At 38.1% G+C, this 17,199-nt stretch overlaps 1 protein-coding gene across 2 annotated transcripts; it reads left to right on the forward strand.

The window, feature by feature from the left end:
• Nucleotides 1–14,352, forward strand: gabra2a (gamma-aminobutyric acid type A receptor subunit alpha2a). 2 transcript variants are annotated; one of them, XM_079473323.1, is made up of 10 exons: nt 1–386; nt 668–751; nt 1,938–2,053; nt 4,657–4,724; nt 7,415–7,635; nt 7,724–7,806; nt 8,856–8,999; nt 9,087–9,239; nt 11,958–12,160; nt 12,604–14,352. In XM_079473323.1, exons 2-10 carry the CDS (start codon nt 681–683, stop codon nt 12,910–12,912), a joined length of 1,368 nt encoding a protein of 455 aa, XP_079329449.1. In that variant the 5' UTR covers nt 1–386; nt 668–680; the 3' UTR covers nt 12,913–14,352. The 2 variants fall into 2 exon arrangements, with proteins under 2 accessions (XP_079329449.1, XP_079329450.1); XM_079473324.1 differs by having other exon boundaries at nt 38–386; nt 7,217–7,635; nt 12,604–14,350.
• Nucleotides 14,353–17,199: the final 2,847 nt, after the last annotated feature.

Here is a 17,199-nt window from a genome sequence, read left to right on the forward strand (position 1 = left end):
GGCTACTTGATGCTTTCAGGGCTCACGCCTATATTTCATACAAGTCGATATCCCTCAGACGAGCACAACAGACGGATTGTGTTTCTTGGCAACCAGGATACGCCTTTACATCATGTCCCAGTAAATGACCGCACAGAAATGTTCCAAGTATTTACAGTCTCGCCGTGCTGCTCCATATGTATTAACGCGCATCCCTGGAGTTTCCGTGAGCAACACGGATGAGACAACGCTGGAAGCACGAGCTTCAGGGATGCAACTTTTCTCATTACTTTTAGAAGCTGGAATTGGTACAAAAAGGTAATGTTGAATGATCGTTTGCACAGAAGCGCTTATTGAATTTTGGAGGCAGTTAAAGTGGACACCCAAACCATTCAAACTTACTCAAGGTGAATTTCAATCAATTTCTCATTGTCTTTGGACAGTTTCAGTCTTTCACGAATTTAGTAAAACTTCGAATTGTGGCTTATGTTTGAAACATGTCACGCTTTGTTTTGAGTCTGGATGGAACGCATCTGAACCTCATGCGCTCTGGAGATGCCCGTGTGCGCTTTATTGTGCTCTCCTGGCGTTCAGACGCAAACACATCACAATTAACACTCTTCACTGTTTTTTCTCGTTTAGTACCCGCGTTATTTTCATTGTTTAATTTAATTTGCTTCTTTGGCAGGGATTACTCAACAATGACTCAGCGTTGGGGTCACTCGCATGGATTTTTGATCTACCTTTCTCTGGTGGCGTTTTGGCGCGGACGGTAAGCAAAACTTGTGTTCCAATAGCTTTCACCCGGTGAAGCCAAACCTTGGTTAACATCATGTATACATATCACTCAGTGTCTCTCTTTAAAACAACATTTAACATTTTGTGCAAGAACTGATTGTACATTTTTGTTTTATTTCTAGTGGAACCCTGCTTACCAGACTATCCATAGTTGTAATGCATACATCATTATGATTAGAAACGTAAAACGATAATAGATCCATCACTCCTACGTGGTTACTTCATTTGTACTATAGCAAAAACTTGTTTAATTTTCCTGAGGGTTCCCCATCACTACATTTATTCTTAAACATTTTAATTCAAAATAGTAAACATATCAAAAATACTGTAATTCAAAAACTCTAAAACCATTATAAGGAAATGTATATTTTATTATTCTAAATAGCCAACGCACAGTATAGTGAGCGTGTCTCATATGTCGCAAATCTAAACATTGTCTCATCTTGTGCATCCTTTCAGGAGTGCAATGGAATGTATAAACCTTCCCATCCCACCCCCATCAGCCACAACAGTTCTGTTTTGTAACAGGATTGTGAAAAGCTTACACATAAAAAAACCTTGGCTGATAAAATCACTATTCAGATGATAACATATTTTAATACTCATTGACATTTTGCAAAATAAAATGGGGGTGAAGTCAAATCAAATTTTCTCACCTCAAAATTCGCTATTTGTAGTTAATCTGTTTCATTTTGATTCAAACATTGAACTTCTACTGTCACCTCCGGCAGGAGTAGACATGTACAATAGTGAAGTCACCCCTGAAGCTCATGTCTAAATATTTAGAATCATGATGTTACAAAACACCCATGGTACTTAAACATTCCTTTTGAAGTTTGTTTAGCATCATTTCTAATCACTAAAAAAATATGAATATGCACATACATCTAGGGAGATTTTGTTTTTTTAATAGGCCATTTGAAGCCACGTTATCTGAGATAAAGTCTCAGGTTTTTTAGCACAGCTGTCATCTCAGTCTGTCCATGTTTGTGCTTCTGCCATATGGTCGTCCCTTCATAACTCTTCTGGATATAGTATACAGAGCACTTAGCCCATGAATGTCAAAGACCTTTCATTGCATGTAACTCTGTATATGTATCCGTGTATGCATAGCATATTCAATACTAACACCTTTTTAATTCCAAATATATCTTGTACAGCTCAGATGCAGACGTGTCAGGCTCAGATGCCTTTAAAAACAACATAACACTCTTCACAAGGATTTTGGACCGACTGCTTGATGGCTATGACAACAGATTGAGACCTGGTCTCGGAGGTGAGAGCTCAGAGCTGACACCAGTTTTCAGACAGATTGAGGAATAAATGCTCGTCGAGTTGTTTTTGTCTCTGCGCAGCCTCATTTAACAACCTAATTTGCTGCAATTGTTGTACGTTCATGTACACGTAATGATGTATTAATTACTATTGAGTTACAGATGCAATTCATTATATTTAGCAGCACATGGTAATGAACAGGAATTTTTAGTTGCATTCATTGTAATATACAGTATATGTAAGAAAAAAATTATATAACGTTAAAGTATTCTATTTTCATAGATGACAGCATCAGGAACATGATCAAATCTGAGTCGCTTGCGTGTTTGTTTGTTTGTGTGTGTGTGTCTGCATTGGTGTGTATCTCTGACCTAATTTTTCCAATCACTTAACTAATGAGATGGTGATACACTAATGATCTGAGAAGTTTAGAGCTTTTGTTGAGAATGAAAGACAGGAGAACAAAACCTGCCTGTGCAGTCTGTAGGCGTAAACTCATGCTAACTGCCTCCTGCAATTACTTTAAGCTTAGAATTGACCAAAGAAATGTCAGCAATCTGCCGTAGTTATGTTAATCACAAGTCAAAGGAATGATGTAATTTTTTTATGCAAGCAAACACGCAAACTTTATTTATAAAGCACTTTACAACCACCGAAGTGGACCAAAGTGCTTTACAGAAAAATAAATAAATAAAAACATACAAACATGAGATATAAATACATCACATACACTAAAACAATCAAAATGTCAACATTAGGTTTTAAAAGCCAAGGAGAAAAGATGATTTTTCAAAAGTGATTTGAATGAAGAAAGCAAAAAAACCTGTAATAATCATTAGGGGGAAAATCATTCCACAATTTAGTAGCTGCCACAGCAAAGGCAAGGTCCCTTCTCAGCATCCGTTTTGTTTTAGACACACTCAGCAATCAGCTGACCTGAGAGAACTGGTGGACATATAAGGGCAGTCAGTAAAGTGAGGTTAAATTTGAGAGATATGCTCGTTCCATTAAAAAGACTCGCTGCAGCATTTTGCAACATTTGCAGACAAGCGACCAAAGACCTACTATCCCCTGCATACTACACATTACAGTAATCCAGCCGAGTGGGAACAAAGGTGTGGATAACTGTCTCAAATAGCTGCCTTTGTTGGAAAAAGCTTGATTCAACGACTGCCTTGATCTGGCTGTCTAATTTAAGGTTGGAGTCAATCTTGACCCCTAAGTTAGTGATGGTTGGCTTGGTGTACTGAGATAGGAACCTAGGAAGATAGTTTTTTTTCTGTTAAAACTCAGTAAATTAATAGCCATCAAGGCCTTTACATCTCAGAGAGAGTCGAAAAGAGATCTAACAGTGTCACTCTTTTTAAGAGGCACATAAATCTGACAATTGTCTGCCTTACAGTGAAAGACAAGCCATGCTTCTTAATTATTGATCCAAGCGGAAGCAAATAAATACAGAAGAGGACCTAACACTGAGCCTTGTGTCGTCCCACAAGAGAGAGGAGCAGAGGAAGACACAGAGTCGCCACAGCTAACACAAAAAGTTAGATCCATGAAATAGGACCTAAAACATTCTTGCCCTATGCCCTTAATGCCCACCCAATGCTCAAAATAAGAAATCTGGAGTTCATGGTCCACTGTATCAAACGCAGCAGTTAAATCAAGAAACAAAATTACTGGATCCAGGCCAGGTTTTTTAATTAGAGGTTGTTCTACAGCATGTTTAAAATGGTCAGGAACCACACCTAAGGATAAACTGCTATTTACAACTGCAAGTACAGCTGGTCCAATAGTAGAAGGGACAACATCAAGCCGGAACCTGAGGGCTTCAAATGGCTCACAGTCTCCTGTAGCACAGACAAAGTCACAGGCCCAAATCTGTGCACCCTTGTGTTATTCCAAACATTTGTGTAACACAAAACAAGAAATTTAACTGATAGTTCACCCGAAAATAAAAATTCTATAGTAATTTACTCAAACTCTTGTAATTCCCAAGCTGTATGACTTTCTTTCTTCTGCAGATCACAATATATTGTTTTTTGAAGAATGTTGTTAAATGGCCCCCATTCACTTGCATTGGTTTTGTGTCCATAACATAGAAGTGAAAGGGGGCCAGTGCTGTTTGGTTACTAACTTTCTTCAAACGTCTTCTTTTGTGTTCTGCGGAAGAAAGAAAGTCATAAAGGTTTCAAATGACAAGAGGGTGACCAATTGATGATAGAATTTTCATTTTGTGGTTGAACCATCTCTTTTAGCAGAATCTCAGAGTTTTTGTTGTCCATACAGGCAAGTGATAAGTGTATTACACTAACAAGATCCAAAGGACAAAAAACTCCATTAAAATATCATAAAAGTAATTCTTGCTGAAAGCCATATTGGTTTCAGAAGAGTTAGAAAATAGCAAATAATGAACTGCTTTGTGGGAGGTAGACATCATCATTCTAGTCTGAGGGATGGAAAAGAGCACAATTCTGCCTAATGTCTCCTTTATGTGCTTCATTGAAGAAAGAAAACAGTAGAGGGTCAGACTGACATGAGGAATGATGATGCAAGGTCTAGTTTTGGATGAACTATTAATTTGAGTTTTTTCACTTTGTGACACAGAACGAGTAACTGAAGTAAAGACTGATATCTACGTGACCAGTTTTGGGCCAGTATCAGATACAGACATGGTAAGACATTTCTCCTCACACACGTGATATGAATCCATCTAGTGTAAACCGAGTCATCGATGGAAAACGATATTTGAGTGTTTATCACATTCCATTTTTCTTTATTTTATCCTGTAATTACCCCTGCTGGCTTTTTGTAGCATTTTGTACCTGCTGCTAGAGGCTTTTCTTAGTTCTCATGTTTCCCTCACTTCACAGTCTCTGCCCCTTAAGTATTTAGAAAAAAGATTTAAATGGAAGAGAAAAGGATTTTTCATTCATTATTTATTTTAATGTCTGAGTGCTGAGTGTTTTCTAGCCCGCTGAATGCTCTCACAGATGCTGTTGTAGGGGTATATCTGTTCATAAATACTGAAATGATCATATTATGTCAGGATGATTGCCATTGCTAGTGTTTTTCTACTGTCTTGTGTTTATTATTTCGCTGTGCGCATGAAATCTTGATTTACCTGAGTACTTTGCCAGTGTCAGCCCTATTCTCCAGTCATTGCTGTTTTCCGGCTCTTCGCTGTCCTGTTAGGTGATTTAAACCTGTCAGATTATAACAAATTGCAATGTAAGTTATTATAGAGTTGATATTGTGTAAATAAGAAAAACATTGTTTCATGATGATTCATACTATTCCTCATGAGAAGTCCTGTTTTGTCTCTCTAACGGCACAAATAGTGAAATACTGAGTTATAGGTCCAGTGTATGAAATTAAGATGTTGTCACGTTTTTGCTTCTAAGCCAAAGAAGACGTAACATATTTACGAAATGCGCTCTGAAGAGACGTTTTTATACCTGTAAGGGGACCTGCAGTGTATTTAGATAGAAATAGCTCATTCTAAGGATAAAAAACATAACGCTTCATTATGTAAGATCTTTAAACACCTCTGAACACATCGTTGGGTATATTATATTGCATTTCTGTCGGATCCTCCAAAAATTTGGCTACACACTGGCCCTTTAACCAAATAACATTAGTCATAATTGCCTTCCATTGTATGTACACAAAACCACTGAGACTTTTCTCGAAATATATTCTTTTGTGTTCCACAGATTAAGCTACACAGGTTTGAAATTACATGGGTAAATAAAGAAAAACACTATCGCTATCACTTTAAATTGGTACTGCTAAACAAAGACACAACAACAAACTGAAAGTAAAATGCTGGCAGCTCCTTCATGGTCGACTGCCTAAAATACAAACACACTTAAACACAACATAAAGTCCAGGCCTGGTCCTCTCTCCCTCTTCCCTGTTTTCCCTCCTCTCTTATGCTTCTGGAGCTACTCCATGAGAGATGCAAGACCGGTGCACTCGCATCACCGGCCTTGTGCCGTTCCCTCACGGCTCTCGTCCCGCACTGCTCTTAAATGTATGGTTTGTGTAAAATAAGTTACATCTGCACCGATCAATCTGCAAAACTCTAGGGGCTCTACACTGAAAATCAAAAAAATATTTTTTCCTCAGTCCACCGACTCCCTCCAGACTGTGGGGTTATGATATAACAATATGAAAAGTGACTCGAATTAACTATTTGTGGAGAGAGGGTACCTCTGGGACAACATAATGGCAGGTAACGTTACAGGATGTTGAGAGGAATATCAAATGACCAAGCATACTTTCCTTAAACTTTGCAGAACCAGAAAATATGATCATATCACACCAGTCCTCAGGTCTTTACACTGGCTACCAGTTACATATAGGATAGATTTTAAAGTTTTATTACTGGTATATAAATCGTTCAATGGCCTAGGACCTCAATACATTGCAGATATGCTCATTGAATACAGACCCAAAAGAACACTCAGGTCATTAGGATCGCATCAGCTAGAAATACCAAGGGTTCTCTCCAAGCAAGGAGAGTCTGCATTTAGCTATTATGCGAGCTGCAGCTGGAACCAGCTTCCAGAAGAGATCAGATGTGCTCCCACAGTAGCCACATTCAAATCCAGACTCAAAACACATCTGTTTAACTTTGCATTCGATTAATGTGCCACTGTGCCTCTGACCGTCCGACTGTTTGTGCTGTACTTTATTTTATTTATTATCTATTCTAAACTACATTTTATTTTATTTTTATTCTTAACTGGTTAATTTTTCTTTTTCTTTTTTCTTCTAAACTATGTTATTTTATTTTTTCTTCTTAACTGGTTACTTTTATTTTTCTTATTTCTTAACTGTTTTATCAAATGGATATTTTTAATTTCTTCTATGTAAAGCACTTTGAATTGCCATTGTGTATGAAATGTGCTATACAAATAAACTTGCCTTGCCTTGCCTTGCATCTGATGGAGGTCTCAGATTTTATAACCATGTTTAAACGAGAGGGAAACGATGCATTACAGATTGACTCCTAGTGCATGAGTGACAGCATATACTGTCACATGGTATTAGCTTTTGTCTGCGAGTGTGGGAGTGAATAAGCATGATCTCTTACGTACGTATCATTGTGTTTTCCTCTCTCCGCGCTGCCATGGAAACTGGTCGACCACCTTCACCCCAGGGGTCGGTGCGTGGCAGAGCAGTGCCCAAGGGAGCAGGAGATACTCATTGATGTGAAGCGTTTATGACACTGCTACTTTCTAGTAGCCCTGAGAGAAGAATCTCTGCATCACAGACATTTACGCATAGACAGTGAGCATCTTGAATGAAAGTACACATGGAGCAGTTTTTATCATTTTGTGTCCTTCTCTGTTCTCAGGAATACACAGTGGATGTGTTTTTCCGCCAGCGCTGGACAGACGAGCGTCTGAAGTTTCACGGGCCAATGAACATCCTGCGTCTCAACAACCTAATGGCCAGTAAAATCTGGACTCCAGACACTTTCTTTCACAATGGCAAGAAGTCTGTGGCGCACAACATGACTATGCCCAACAAACTTTTGCGCATTATGGAGAACGGAACTCTGCTGTACACCATGAGGTGCACACATACAGTATACACACAATGAACATCTTTCAGGGTCAATTCTGCATTGTAATTTGTGTTTGTGTGCATTTTTACTCATTAGGTTAACAGTGCAAGCTGAATGTCCAATGCATCTTGAGGACTTTCCAATGGATTTCCACTCCTGCCCACTGAAATTTGGCAGCTGTAAGTGAACATATTTGTTTTATTACACTCCCACATATAAAGGGGGACATAGAAGAACCTTTTTTTTCGTTGGTTGGTTCCAAAAAGTACCTTTAACATTTGCCAAACCTTTTTGTTTCACAGTTATTTTGACTTAAAAGGTACGAAAGAAGAGGTTCTTTTAAAGGCCCAGTTTGAATTTTTGGAGGATATATAGACAAATTGCAAAATAATATACATACATATGCATTCAGAGGTGTATAAAGACCATACACAATGAAGTGTTGTTTTTCTATTATCTTAGAATGAGCTATTTCTTTCCATATACACCACGGGTCCCCTTACATGGAATTCGTCATGTTGCGTCTATACTAGCCCCAAACTGACAAACTGCTCTACAGAGCGCATTTTACGCTGTTAAATTTAATTGACCGGACCTTTTAGAAGAACACATCACTAGAACATTTGACTATGTGGTTCTTTGGGTTCTTTTGTTTTTTTATGGCATCACGGTAAAGAATCTTTTGTCAGGCAGTTCGACTATGACCAAAAAACTCATATTTGTGTATTATTTCTGTATATGTAGTAAATAATCCCGACACTTATCACTTCACATACTGTACACAAATCACATACTTATGATTTTGAGATATAAACAGCATGCATTATTCTAACCATCCACAAGCTGAATAAATCGAACGCTTAAAATTAATAACGAGACAATACTAAAACACTCACATTACAATCACCAAACTGTTGACACAATGTCATGTGACTGGCTGAGCCCTGCAATTTAGCGCAAACTCACTGACTGACAGGGCACAGAGCTCTGATAACTAGTAAAAGCCCTTATTATAATCAGCCAAACTGTCTAAAACTGTACATGAACCTCATACATTGAAACGTAAAACACATAATCTTTGGTTAATTTAGACTCATTGGCATTACTAATAGACATTGTCACATTCACAGGCATTAGTGATGGGTCGCTGCTCTCAGCCACGACGTCGATAAAACTTTAAATGTAGTTTCATGTTGTTTTTAATTGAAACTGTTGTCTTTGTGTATAGATGCTTACACGTTAACAGAGGTCACATATGTTTGGACACGTAATGCCACCTTATCTGTGGAAGTAGCTCCAGATGGATCCAGACTCAACCAATATGATCTAATGGGACAGACTGTTGGTAAGGAAACCATCAAGTCCAGCACTGGTGAGTTAACAACACGTTATGTATCCTGATCAGAAAAGGTGTTTACACACAAGTCACAGAAGAAAATACATCCACTCTTACTCGCAGGTGAATATACAGTGATGACGGCCCATTTCCATTTGAAGAGGAAGATTGGATACTTTGTCATTCAGACATACCTGCCCTGCATTATGACAGTCATCCTATCTCAGGTCTCTTTCTGGCTCAACCGAGAATCCGTCCCGGCACGCACAGTTTTTGGTAAGGGACTGGCATATTTCTCAAATAGTGACTGGCATTGGAACATAATGTAATTATTTTTATTTAGTGCATTGCTCCAATGGCAAGGTTTCATTGTTGGCTTTATACTTGTATTCAATATGAAAGAAATTTAGCGTGCTGATTTTGTTTGATGTAAATTAATGTTGGATGCAGTCATGGGTAGAGCTCGAGTTGGGTTTAAAGTAAAATATAATATCATATAGATTTCAACAGTTCAACAGCAAATGAGTTCTCACCCTGGGCTTCCAAAGTTTAAAACATGCCACACGTGCTTTGAAACAATACAGTATAACCAACACAAATCTCAATGAAATTTAATATGAATTTGTGCGAACTCATTCATACGTTTTCATACAATCAGTGTAATTCACGTGAAAACATAAAAAAAACATGTTGGCATAGTATCTATCATATTTATCTATTTTAATACAATTTGAATTATAAAACTGTTATGATTCTGCCTTCTCTTGTCTTGATTTTCTGGTCTAGGGGCAGAATCATGACAGACCCACGTGTTTTATGTGGAGAGAAACATATTAGTGTCAATCAGGACATAATATGCGTTCTCTCCAGTCTCGTCGTTTGGCCCCGCCCATCTCGTTCCTAGTATAGCTTTCCTCCTGTGTCTCATTACCCACACCTGCCCATCGTTATCCTGTGTCCTTTGTTAGTCTCCCTATATAATGCCCTCTTGTCTATTGTCTTGTGCAGAGAAAGTACACACATCACTTACTTAAGTAGAAGTACAGATACTCATGTTTAAAAATACGCTGGTAAAAGTTGAAGTACTGACTTAATTTTTTACTCAAGTAGAAGTAAAAAAGTATGTGCTCTAAAATATACTTAAGTAAAAAGTAGCCATTACTACTACCTGCTTTAGCCTGTATCCATGAACAACTGCTATAGAGAACACAGGCAGACAAAAGTGAGTTACATTGTTAATTATACTGAAATGCAAACAAGAGTGAAAGTATCATTATAATTCACACCTCACCTAGTTTACCAGATTACAGATTAATAGGCCTAGTGAAAATATTATAAATCATTACTGCTCAAATTGGCAACTTTCTAGATAATCCTATTCGCTGGCTTAAACAATTTGTGCTAAAGACTGAATGTTAAAGTGTGTGCCAACAGCACGAACAGCACTAGCAACATCCCTTTAACAAAACTGAAAAAATTGGAGGGAAAAACTTAACAACAGATAACAGGCAAGCAACATTAAGTTATTGTGTGTGTTTGCTGGTGAGTGTATGTGTGTGTTCTTTTTCTGGTCAAAAAAGATGCGAAGTGTGAACAACATCAAACTAACACGCTAGCAAAATATGAATTCATGATAACATTACAGACTTAGCAAACATAGAAAATAGACTATAATTACGGAAAACATTGACTCTGCTTATGACAAGAATTTTTAACACCGACAATTTCAAACATCTCCCGAATATATGGCCATGGGTGATTAGGAATGACTCACCTAAAAACCGATAAACCAACAGGCTTCTTGTTTAAAAACAGCGCGCATGACAAAAAATAATACGGATTAAAGTAACAAGTCTGGTTTGAAAATGTAAGAAGTAGAAAGTACAGATATTTGGTTAAAAGTGTAAGAAGTGAAAGTAAAAAGTTGTCGGAAAAATAAGTAGTGAAGTTAAGTACAGATACCAAAAAAATCTACTTAAGCACAGTAACAAAGTATTTGTACTTCGTTACTTACCATCTCTGGTCTTGTGCTCGTTCGTTTTGCATTCATGTGTTTGTATCTCGTGCCTGTGCTCTCATCATATCTTTGAGACATTCCAAGAGTCTGAGTCGAAGTGAGTTTTAGTTATTGGTTAGTCTGTTGTTGTCTGTTGTTGTCTGTCGTCGTTGTCTGTCGTCGTTGTTGTTGTCTGTTGTTGTTGTTGTTGTCTATATCCTTAGTTTAGTTAAGTCCTCCAGTTATTGTATGTTCTTTTACCCCATTGTGGGCTTTTGTTTTGTTCATTAAATCCCTTGCGCTTAGGTTCTCCTCTGAGATCTCTCCCCGAGATCCTGACAAAAACTGGTTTCATTTTAAACTGGTTAATGGTTGAAGGTTAAAGTTTGTTCTCAAAAGACACACTTCCAAAAGCTAACTATAAAATTAGCATGTATAAAATCTAATAAGAGGGCTCTCAGGGCACACGACTGACTTAAACCTAATGTCATTAGTTGAGGGCACCTCATGTATCATGGGTACATCTGTTGTCATGATTTTGCCGCATGTCAGGTTTCTCTTGGTCTAGTGGCAGGATCACACCGAACCTCATGTTTATTATGGAGAGAGGCATTTCTAGTCTAGTCTAGAAAGTCTCTGTTCCTTTTACCCTTCTTGTGCATACCCTTGTCTAGTAAGTGTACCCTCCTGTGGGTTTTTGTGTTGTGTTTTGATGAAAAATCCTTTGTTATACCCTTACCCGATGTCTGCACTTGGGTCCTCTGTCCATGTTCCAGCCACGATCTTGACATCCGTGCTGTCAACAAAATGTCCTTATAAATCTGAACCGAACAAATCATATATATTCTTCTCCTGCCTCAAACTCAATGTCCTGTTTTTAATGGCTCTCCAGCATTGAGACAAACAGCATAAACACTGGTAATTATCTGCAGCGAGGTGTGCTGTGCTAATGCCTCTTCTGTGTATATATAGTAGCAGTCTTTGTTATTGTTCTCCAGGTGTGACTACAGTGCTTACGATGACCACTCTGAGCATCAGTGCTCGCAACTCTCTGCCAAAGGTGGCCTACGCTACGGCCATGGACTGGTTCATCGCTGTGTGCTATGCTTTTGTGTTCTCTGCTCTCATAGAGTTCGCCACAGTAAACTACTTCACCAAGCGTGGTTGGGCATGGGATGGCAAGAGCGTTGTCAATGATAAGGTAACCATGACTACACAGACTGGGCTTTGATTTTACAGTGGGGTGCACATGGTGGCTTTCATTATCATCATTGTGAAGAGTGCAATTTAGAGTTTATTTCCCTTATGATCTGTAAACAGTTTTATGTGCAAGGACAGTATCAAGGAAATACACACAAACTCAAAGAAATTTTGCATTATCCGAACAAATAACCTCCATTGGTCAACTGTTTTTGTTTCTTGAACACAATTTTTTTAAACAATGCAGGAAAGCAAACCGTTCTGGGACACTTGACTACCATTGTCGTTTTTCCTACTATGTCGTGGCCAAGAACTGTTTGGTTACAAGCATTCTTCCAAATATCTTTCTCTGTATCTCTCAGATTTGGAACACCTTGAGGGTGAGTCAATGACAGAATTAGTATTTTGGATGAACTCTCTTTAACTAGCCTCTTGTACCTGCAGAGAAAGGAGACATCTGTTGTGAAAAAGAATAACGCTTATGCGGTTGCTGTGGCAAACTACGCACCCCACATCGCTAAGGACTCTGCTCTGCCCACCATCTCTAAGAGCGCCACAGCGGAGGCCAATAAAGCACAGCCGGTGGTTAAAGAGGCAAAGAAGACCTTCAACAGCGTCAGCAAGATTGACCGTATGTCTCGCATCATCTTCCCGGTGCTTTTTGGCAGCTTTAACTTGGTTTATTGGGCCACATATCTCAACAGAGAACCTGTTATTAAAAACATGGTCCCGTCCCATAGACCCATTAGCTAGTGTAACATGCAGTGACAAAAACAAAACCTGTGTGTTAAAAGTATTTTGTGCAGTTTACCTAGTGTCATAATTTAAAGCATCTTTAAACCTTCACACTGCCAGGAGCTGAAAGTATCTTTAATAGTACAAATTAACTGTTTCACATCTTTATTTTTCTATGTTGTCCTTGGTTTCTGAGTATTAAAGTGATTATTTCGGCTTGTCTTTCTATGCCTTCTTTTGACATTTTCACAAAGTACCATGTACCTTTATATTTAGGGTATTATATTATTACGCATCAAATTTATATTGTGCATTTATAGTATACCAATCTCCATTTAAAGGGATAGTTCACCCAAAAATTAAAACTCTGTGATCATTAATTCACCCTCAAGTTCTAGACCTTGTGTTCAGCAGAACAAATACATATATACAGGTTTGGAACAACTCGAGGGCGAGTAAATGATGACAGCATTGTCATTTTGGGGTGAACTGTCCCTTTAACAAGGAGTTTGTATATGTTAATATTGCGGCAGAAATATTAAATAAGCTCACATATTATTTCAGAGGTTCCTCTTTGTCATGTTAAAAATGCTTTGTTGTATGTCTCAGACGAAATTCAATCTGTAAAACAGATCACTGCACCTTTATATTGACTGATGTAGCGTTGATGTAGCATAGTCAGTTATATATATGGCACTTTACTTTTTTATTTGACATGTGTTTGCATATTAGCAAACACATGTCATTGCGCTTGTGCATTTTAATGCAGCGGCTTATTTGTAAACACAAGCAAAGCATCAACAATCAGCGTGTACATTGTTAAATGATTCTGTGATTTTCTTTGAAGCACCCGATGTATTGTCTCATCGAGTATTGTTGTGTAAAGTGGACACTTTGATCAGTGAGCACAGTCTGCTGTGAAATTTGAACTCTATTTAAGATACTTCGGTTTGGTCCATGTCTAAAAGGAACCGCTAATGGACATTCAAAACCATGTGGGTACATTTAGATTTTGCTTGAGGTTAGGATGAAACATGGGTATACCGAAATCCAACTGTGTGGGTGCACTGTTTATAGGTGTGTGAATTTGTTGGTCTTGCTGTATATGTAACAAAAATGATAAAGCTTCTAAGGTCACTGCCAAACTACTTGGCCACAGATTTTCACATTAACGTGGCATAATGTTGTTTATTATTCAGTATATTCTGTACAGACAAGGTTGTACTGGGCTTTATAATGTGATGTGTGCCTAATGATCCTAATGGAAACCAAAATTTCACTTGATTTACTATGGCTATATAAACCCAATCTGTCATGAACAATCACGTTGTGTACGTGCTTGAATGAACTACTGTGAGTTTATCATCTAACAGTTTTGGTCACTGTTCTCAATTTTCTGCCTGGACAGAAAAGACAGCTTCACTGTTGACTGAAATAAAAATGTTCTAAAGACAACATAGCTCAGTTACTCTGCGTTTTCTGTAGGTGGTTACGTAAATGCTTTTTTTCAGTCACCCTTGCTATTCAGCGTTCTGGACTTTATACACACGGGCACAAAAAGTGCAGTGTACATTGTCAGGCTCAGTGGGGGGAGTTGAGAAACAGCATAGACTCTTTCTGGTTAAGCTGACATGGCGATATATATCGAGTAGTTCAACGTGTGCAGGTACTCTTAAAAGAGACTGCGTCTGTGGTCAAATTCCACTTATACCATCCAAATTTCCTTCCTCCGTTTTTCTTCCATCTCTCCATTCTGTCTGAGGGCTTTTGTAGAGCTGATTCTCCCTCGGCAAACCAGCAGAATTTCAGATTAGCGCTATTGAACGGGGAACAGGGAAGCGCTCTGAATAGATCTGAGATCTTGGCTTTAATAACATAAGTCAGGAGTGCTCCCAGCTCATCTTTCTTGAATTTTTAAATGACATCTTTGCCTGTGTGCGATCAGAGCTATAGACGGCAAAATAGAGGAAGAAAGAACTCCGGTATACCTCAGCTTCCTCTGTACCTTCTGGAAAATCATATCTTTGGGAACAAACAAGCATCTGTCAGAACAGATGTGTCCACTTGTGCACGTAGTCATATACACACCCACGCACACAAACGAAGACTTGACCTGGGGGGTGAGACTCAAAAACGAAGTTGGATTTCATTTACTGGCCAAACCTCTTAAGGTGGAACTGAGGCTGATCCGACGTCAGGTGGCATTAACAAAGCATTCCGCCTTAAGCGACTTCTGTGAGGATGTCATGAGGGTTTATCAAATGTGATAGATCACAGAGGCAGAGAATCAGGGAACCACCAAAGTGTGTGTTGCTTCGCCATTGAAGCCTTACAACCCCTAACAAACACCAGAGTTTGGATAAAAATCGGACAAAAAGCAGCAACATACCTGTTAACAAAACAAACAAAATGAATTATGATTTCACAGAGCAAAATTGATATTGCCTGCTGCTTTGAAACCTGTAATGAATATTTGAATATCGCTCATATGTATTCAGAGTTACAACTACAATTTATAACTGTTTGTTTTATGTTAATGTATTTCATTATGTTCTGATTACATTCCTACTCCTAAACAAACGGCCAAAGTCACGTGCTTTTCCTCTAGATCTGACTTGTTATAAATCAACTAAAGCTCAATGATGGCGAGATATATTTCTGTAAGGTGCTATGTTGCGCTACTTGCTTTTACGGTTCTTTACTCTGTAAACATTCTTAGTATCCGTAGCCATTTACCTTGTAGCGACTAAATGTGTTTTCACAGCTAAAACATCATATCAGACATGCAATAAATGAGCATCATTCTGACATGGCGACTCTGTTATGCTCTGTGAACACATCCTTCAGATGTCCTACTGTTCATTTTCCATCAATGATTCACACTACGAATACATAAACAATATTGATATACATTTTCGTCTATAAAATATGGTAAAAAATATAACATTTTCTATAGAATGTCATGGCTGTGTTCATTTTTATTTATGAAGCCGTAGAAGAATGTAAAATATAAAAAGAAGAAGATAGACAAAATATAGGTTAAACAGAAGAAGGAACAGGATTGGGATTCCTCCAGTGAGAAATCAGCCAAGCATGAATAAGGAATTGGTTAAGTTGCCTGGCAACTGAAGGGACATGCTCAAGGCTTTGATGCTTAAAGTGTGTGACAGAACCTGGCTGTTTGTTCTCTGTTTATGTAGCATGTGTGTGTGTATGTGCGTACTGTAATATGTCTCAGGGAACTTTGTTTATACTATTACAGTAGACAAATGTTGTTTTGTAAACACCACAAATATTGCAGGCAATCAAGTGCATTGGACTGTAAACGCCCATCGGTAACATGTTACATGCATTTCAGATAATAATACCATTGTTGTGTTTGAAGAATGTCTCCATATTGTGTGTGTAGTACTTTGAAGAGGATTTATCACAGGTCTACATCATTATGCCTCAGAATCTTAATGGGCGACATTATAACAGATATTCCTTCCATTTTGTCATTAGTGTTAGAGCAACCGAGCACACCTGAATACAAAGTATATGAAAATGAGCGGCGCTGGCCATTACACTGACAAACAAATCCCTCAAACATTTCAAACATGCTGTAAATGATGACGTCAATAATATCTATAATATATTTGGTGGTCCAATATAAATGAATAGAATTACATCACCCCTAAAAACAATAATGTAACTTAGTTAGAATTATACATTACATATATATATATATATATATATATATATATATATACACCATTATACAATTATTATTGAAATGTTGACAAACAGATTACATATTTATGCATTGCTTGTAATGCGTATTTATGTTAACACATCAACATTTCCTAAAAATGTTCACATTTAAACACCATTTGTTATAGTGTTTTATTTTACCGAACACATGGTAAAAAAGGGATGAGGTGAGGTTGAGAAAAGATCTTCTGACTGGGTGGAGCTCTCCATGGTGCCGACAGACGTTTCACAATTCACACTAGACAGCTGACTTCTAAAGCCTATGCAAGGAGCCTTGACCTTTGGTCACGAAAGCTGTCAAAGAATAAAAATATGGCAACCATGTGTAATTCGTTATATCTGATTTAAGATGCCATTTTATACTGGGGCATGTTTGAGTATGGACACGTGTCGCACTCCCAATTCTTGATGAGGAAAGTTACGGTTTCAAACATCATTATTTGATGTATAGTTCCCTGAAGCAGTCAGCTTTCTCCCTACAGACAGTTTCTAGTAAGTCCCGGAGCATCGCGAGCGTCTCGCTCAGCAGAACGCCAGATGAACAGACGCGCT

This window comes from Barbatula barbatula, assembly GCF_947034865.1.
Source record: "Barbatula barbatula genome assembly, chromosome: 14".
NCBI classification, from domain to species: Eukaryota; Metazoa; Chordata; class Actinopteri; order Cypriniformes; family Nemacheilidae; genus Barbatula; species Barbatula barbatula.

Excerpts from the sequence above, each read along its gene's own strand:
- gabra2a (XM_079473323.1), top strand. The coding sequence starts at position 681 with ATGACTCAGCGTTGGGGTCACTCGCATGGATTTTTGATCTACCTTTCT. Across the intron at positions 2,054-4,656 it reads ATTGAGACCTGGTCTCGGAG|AACGAGTAACTGAAGTAAAG; the intron begins GTGAGAGCTCAG and ends TTTGTGACACAG. Across the intron at positions 4,725-7,414 it reads CAGTATCAGATACAGACATG|GAATACACAGTGGATGTGTT; the intron begins GTAAGACATTTC and ends CTCTGTTCTCAG.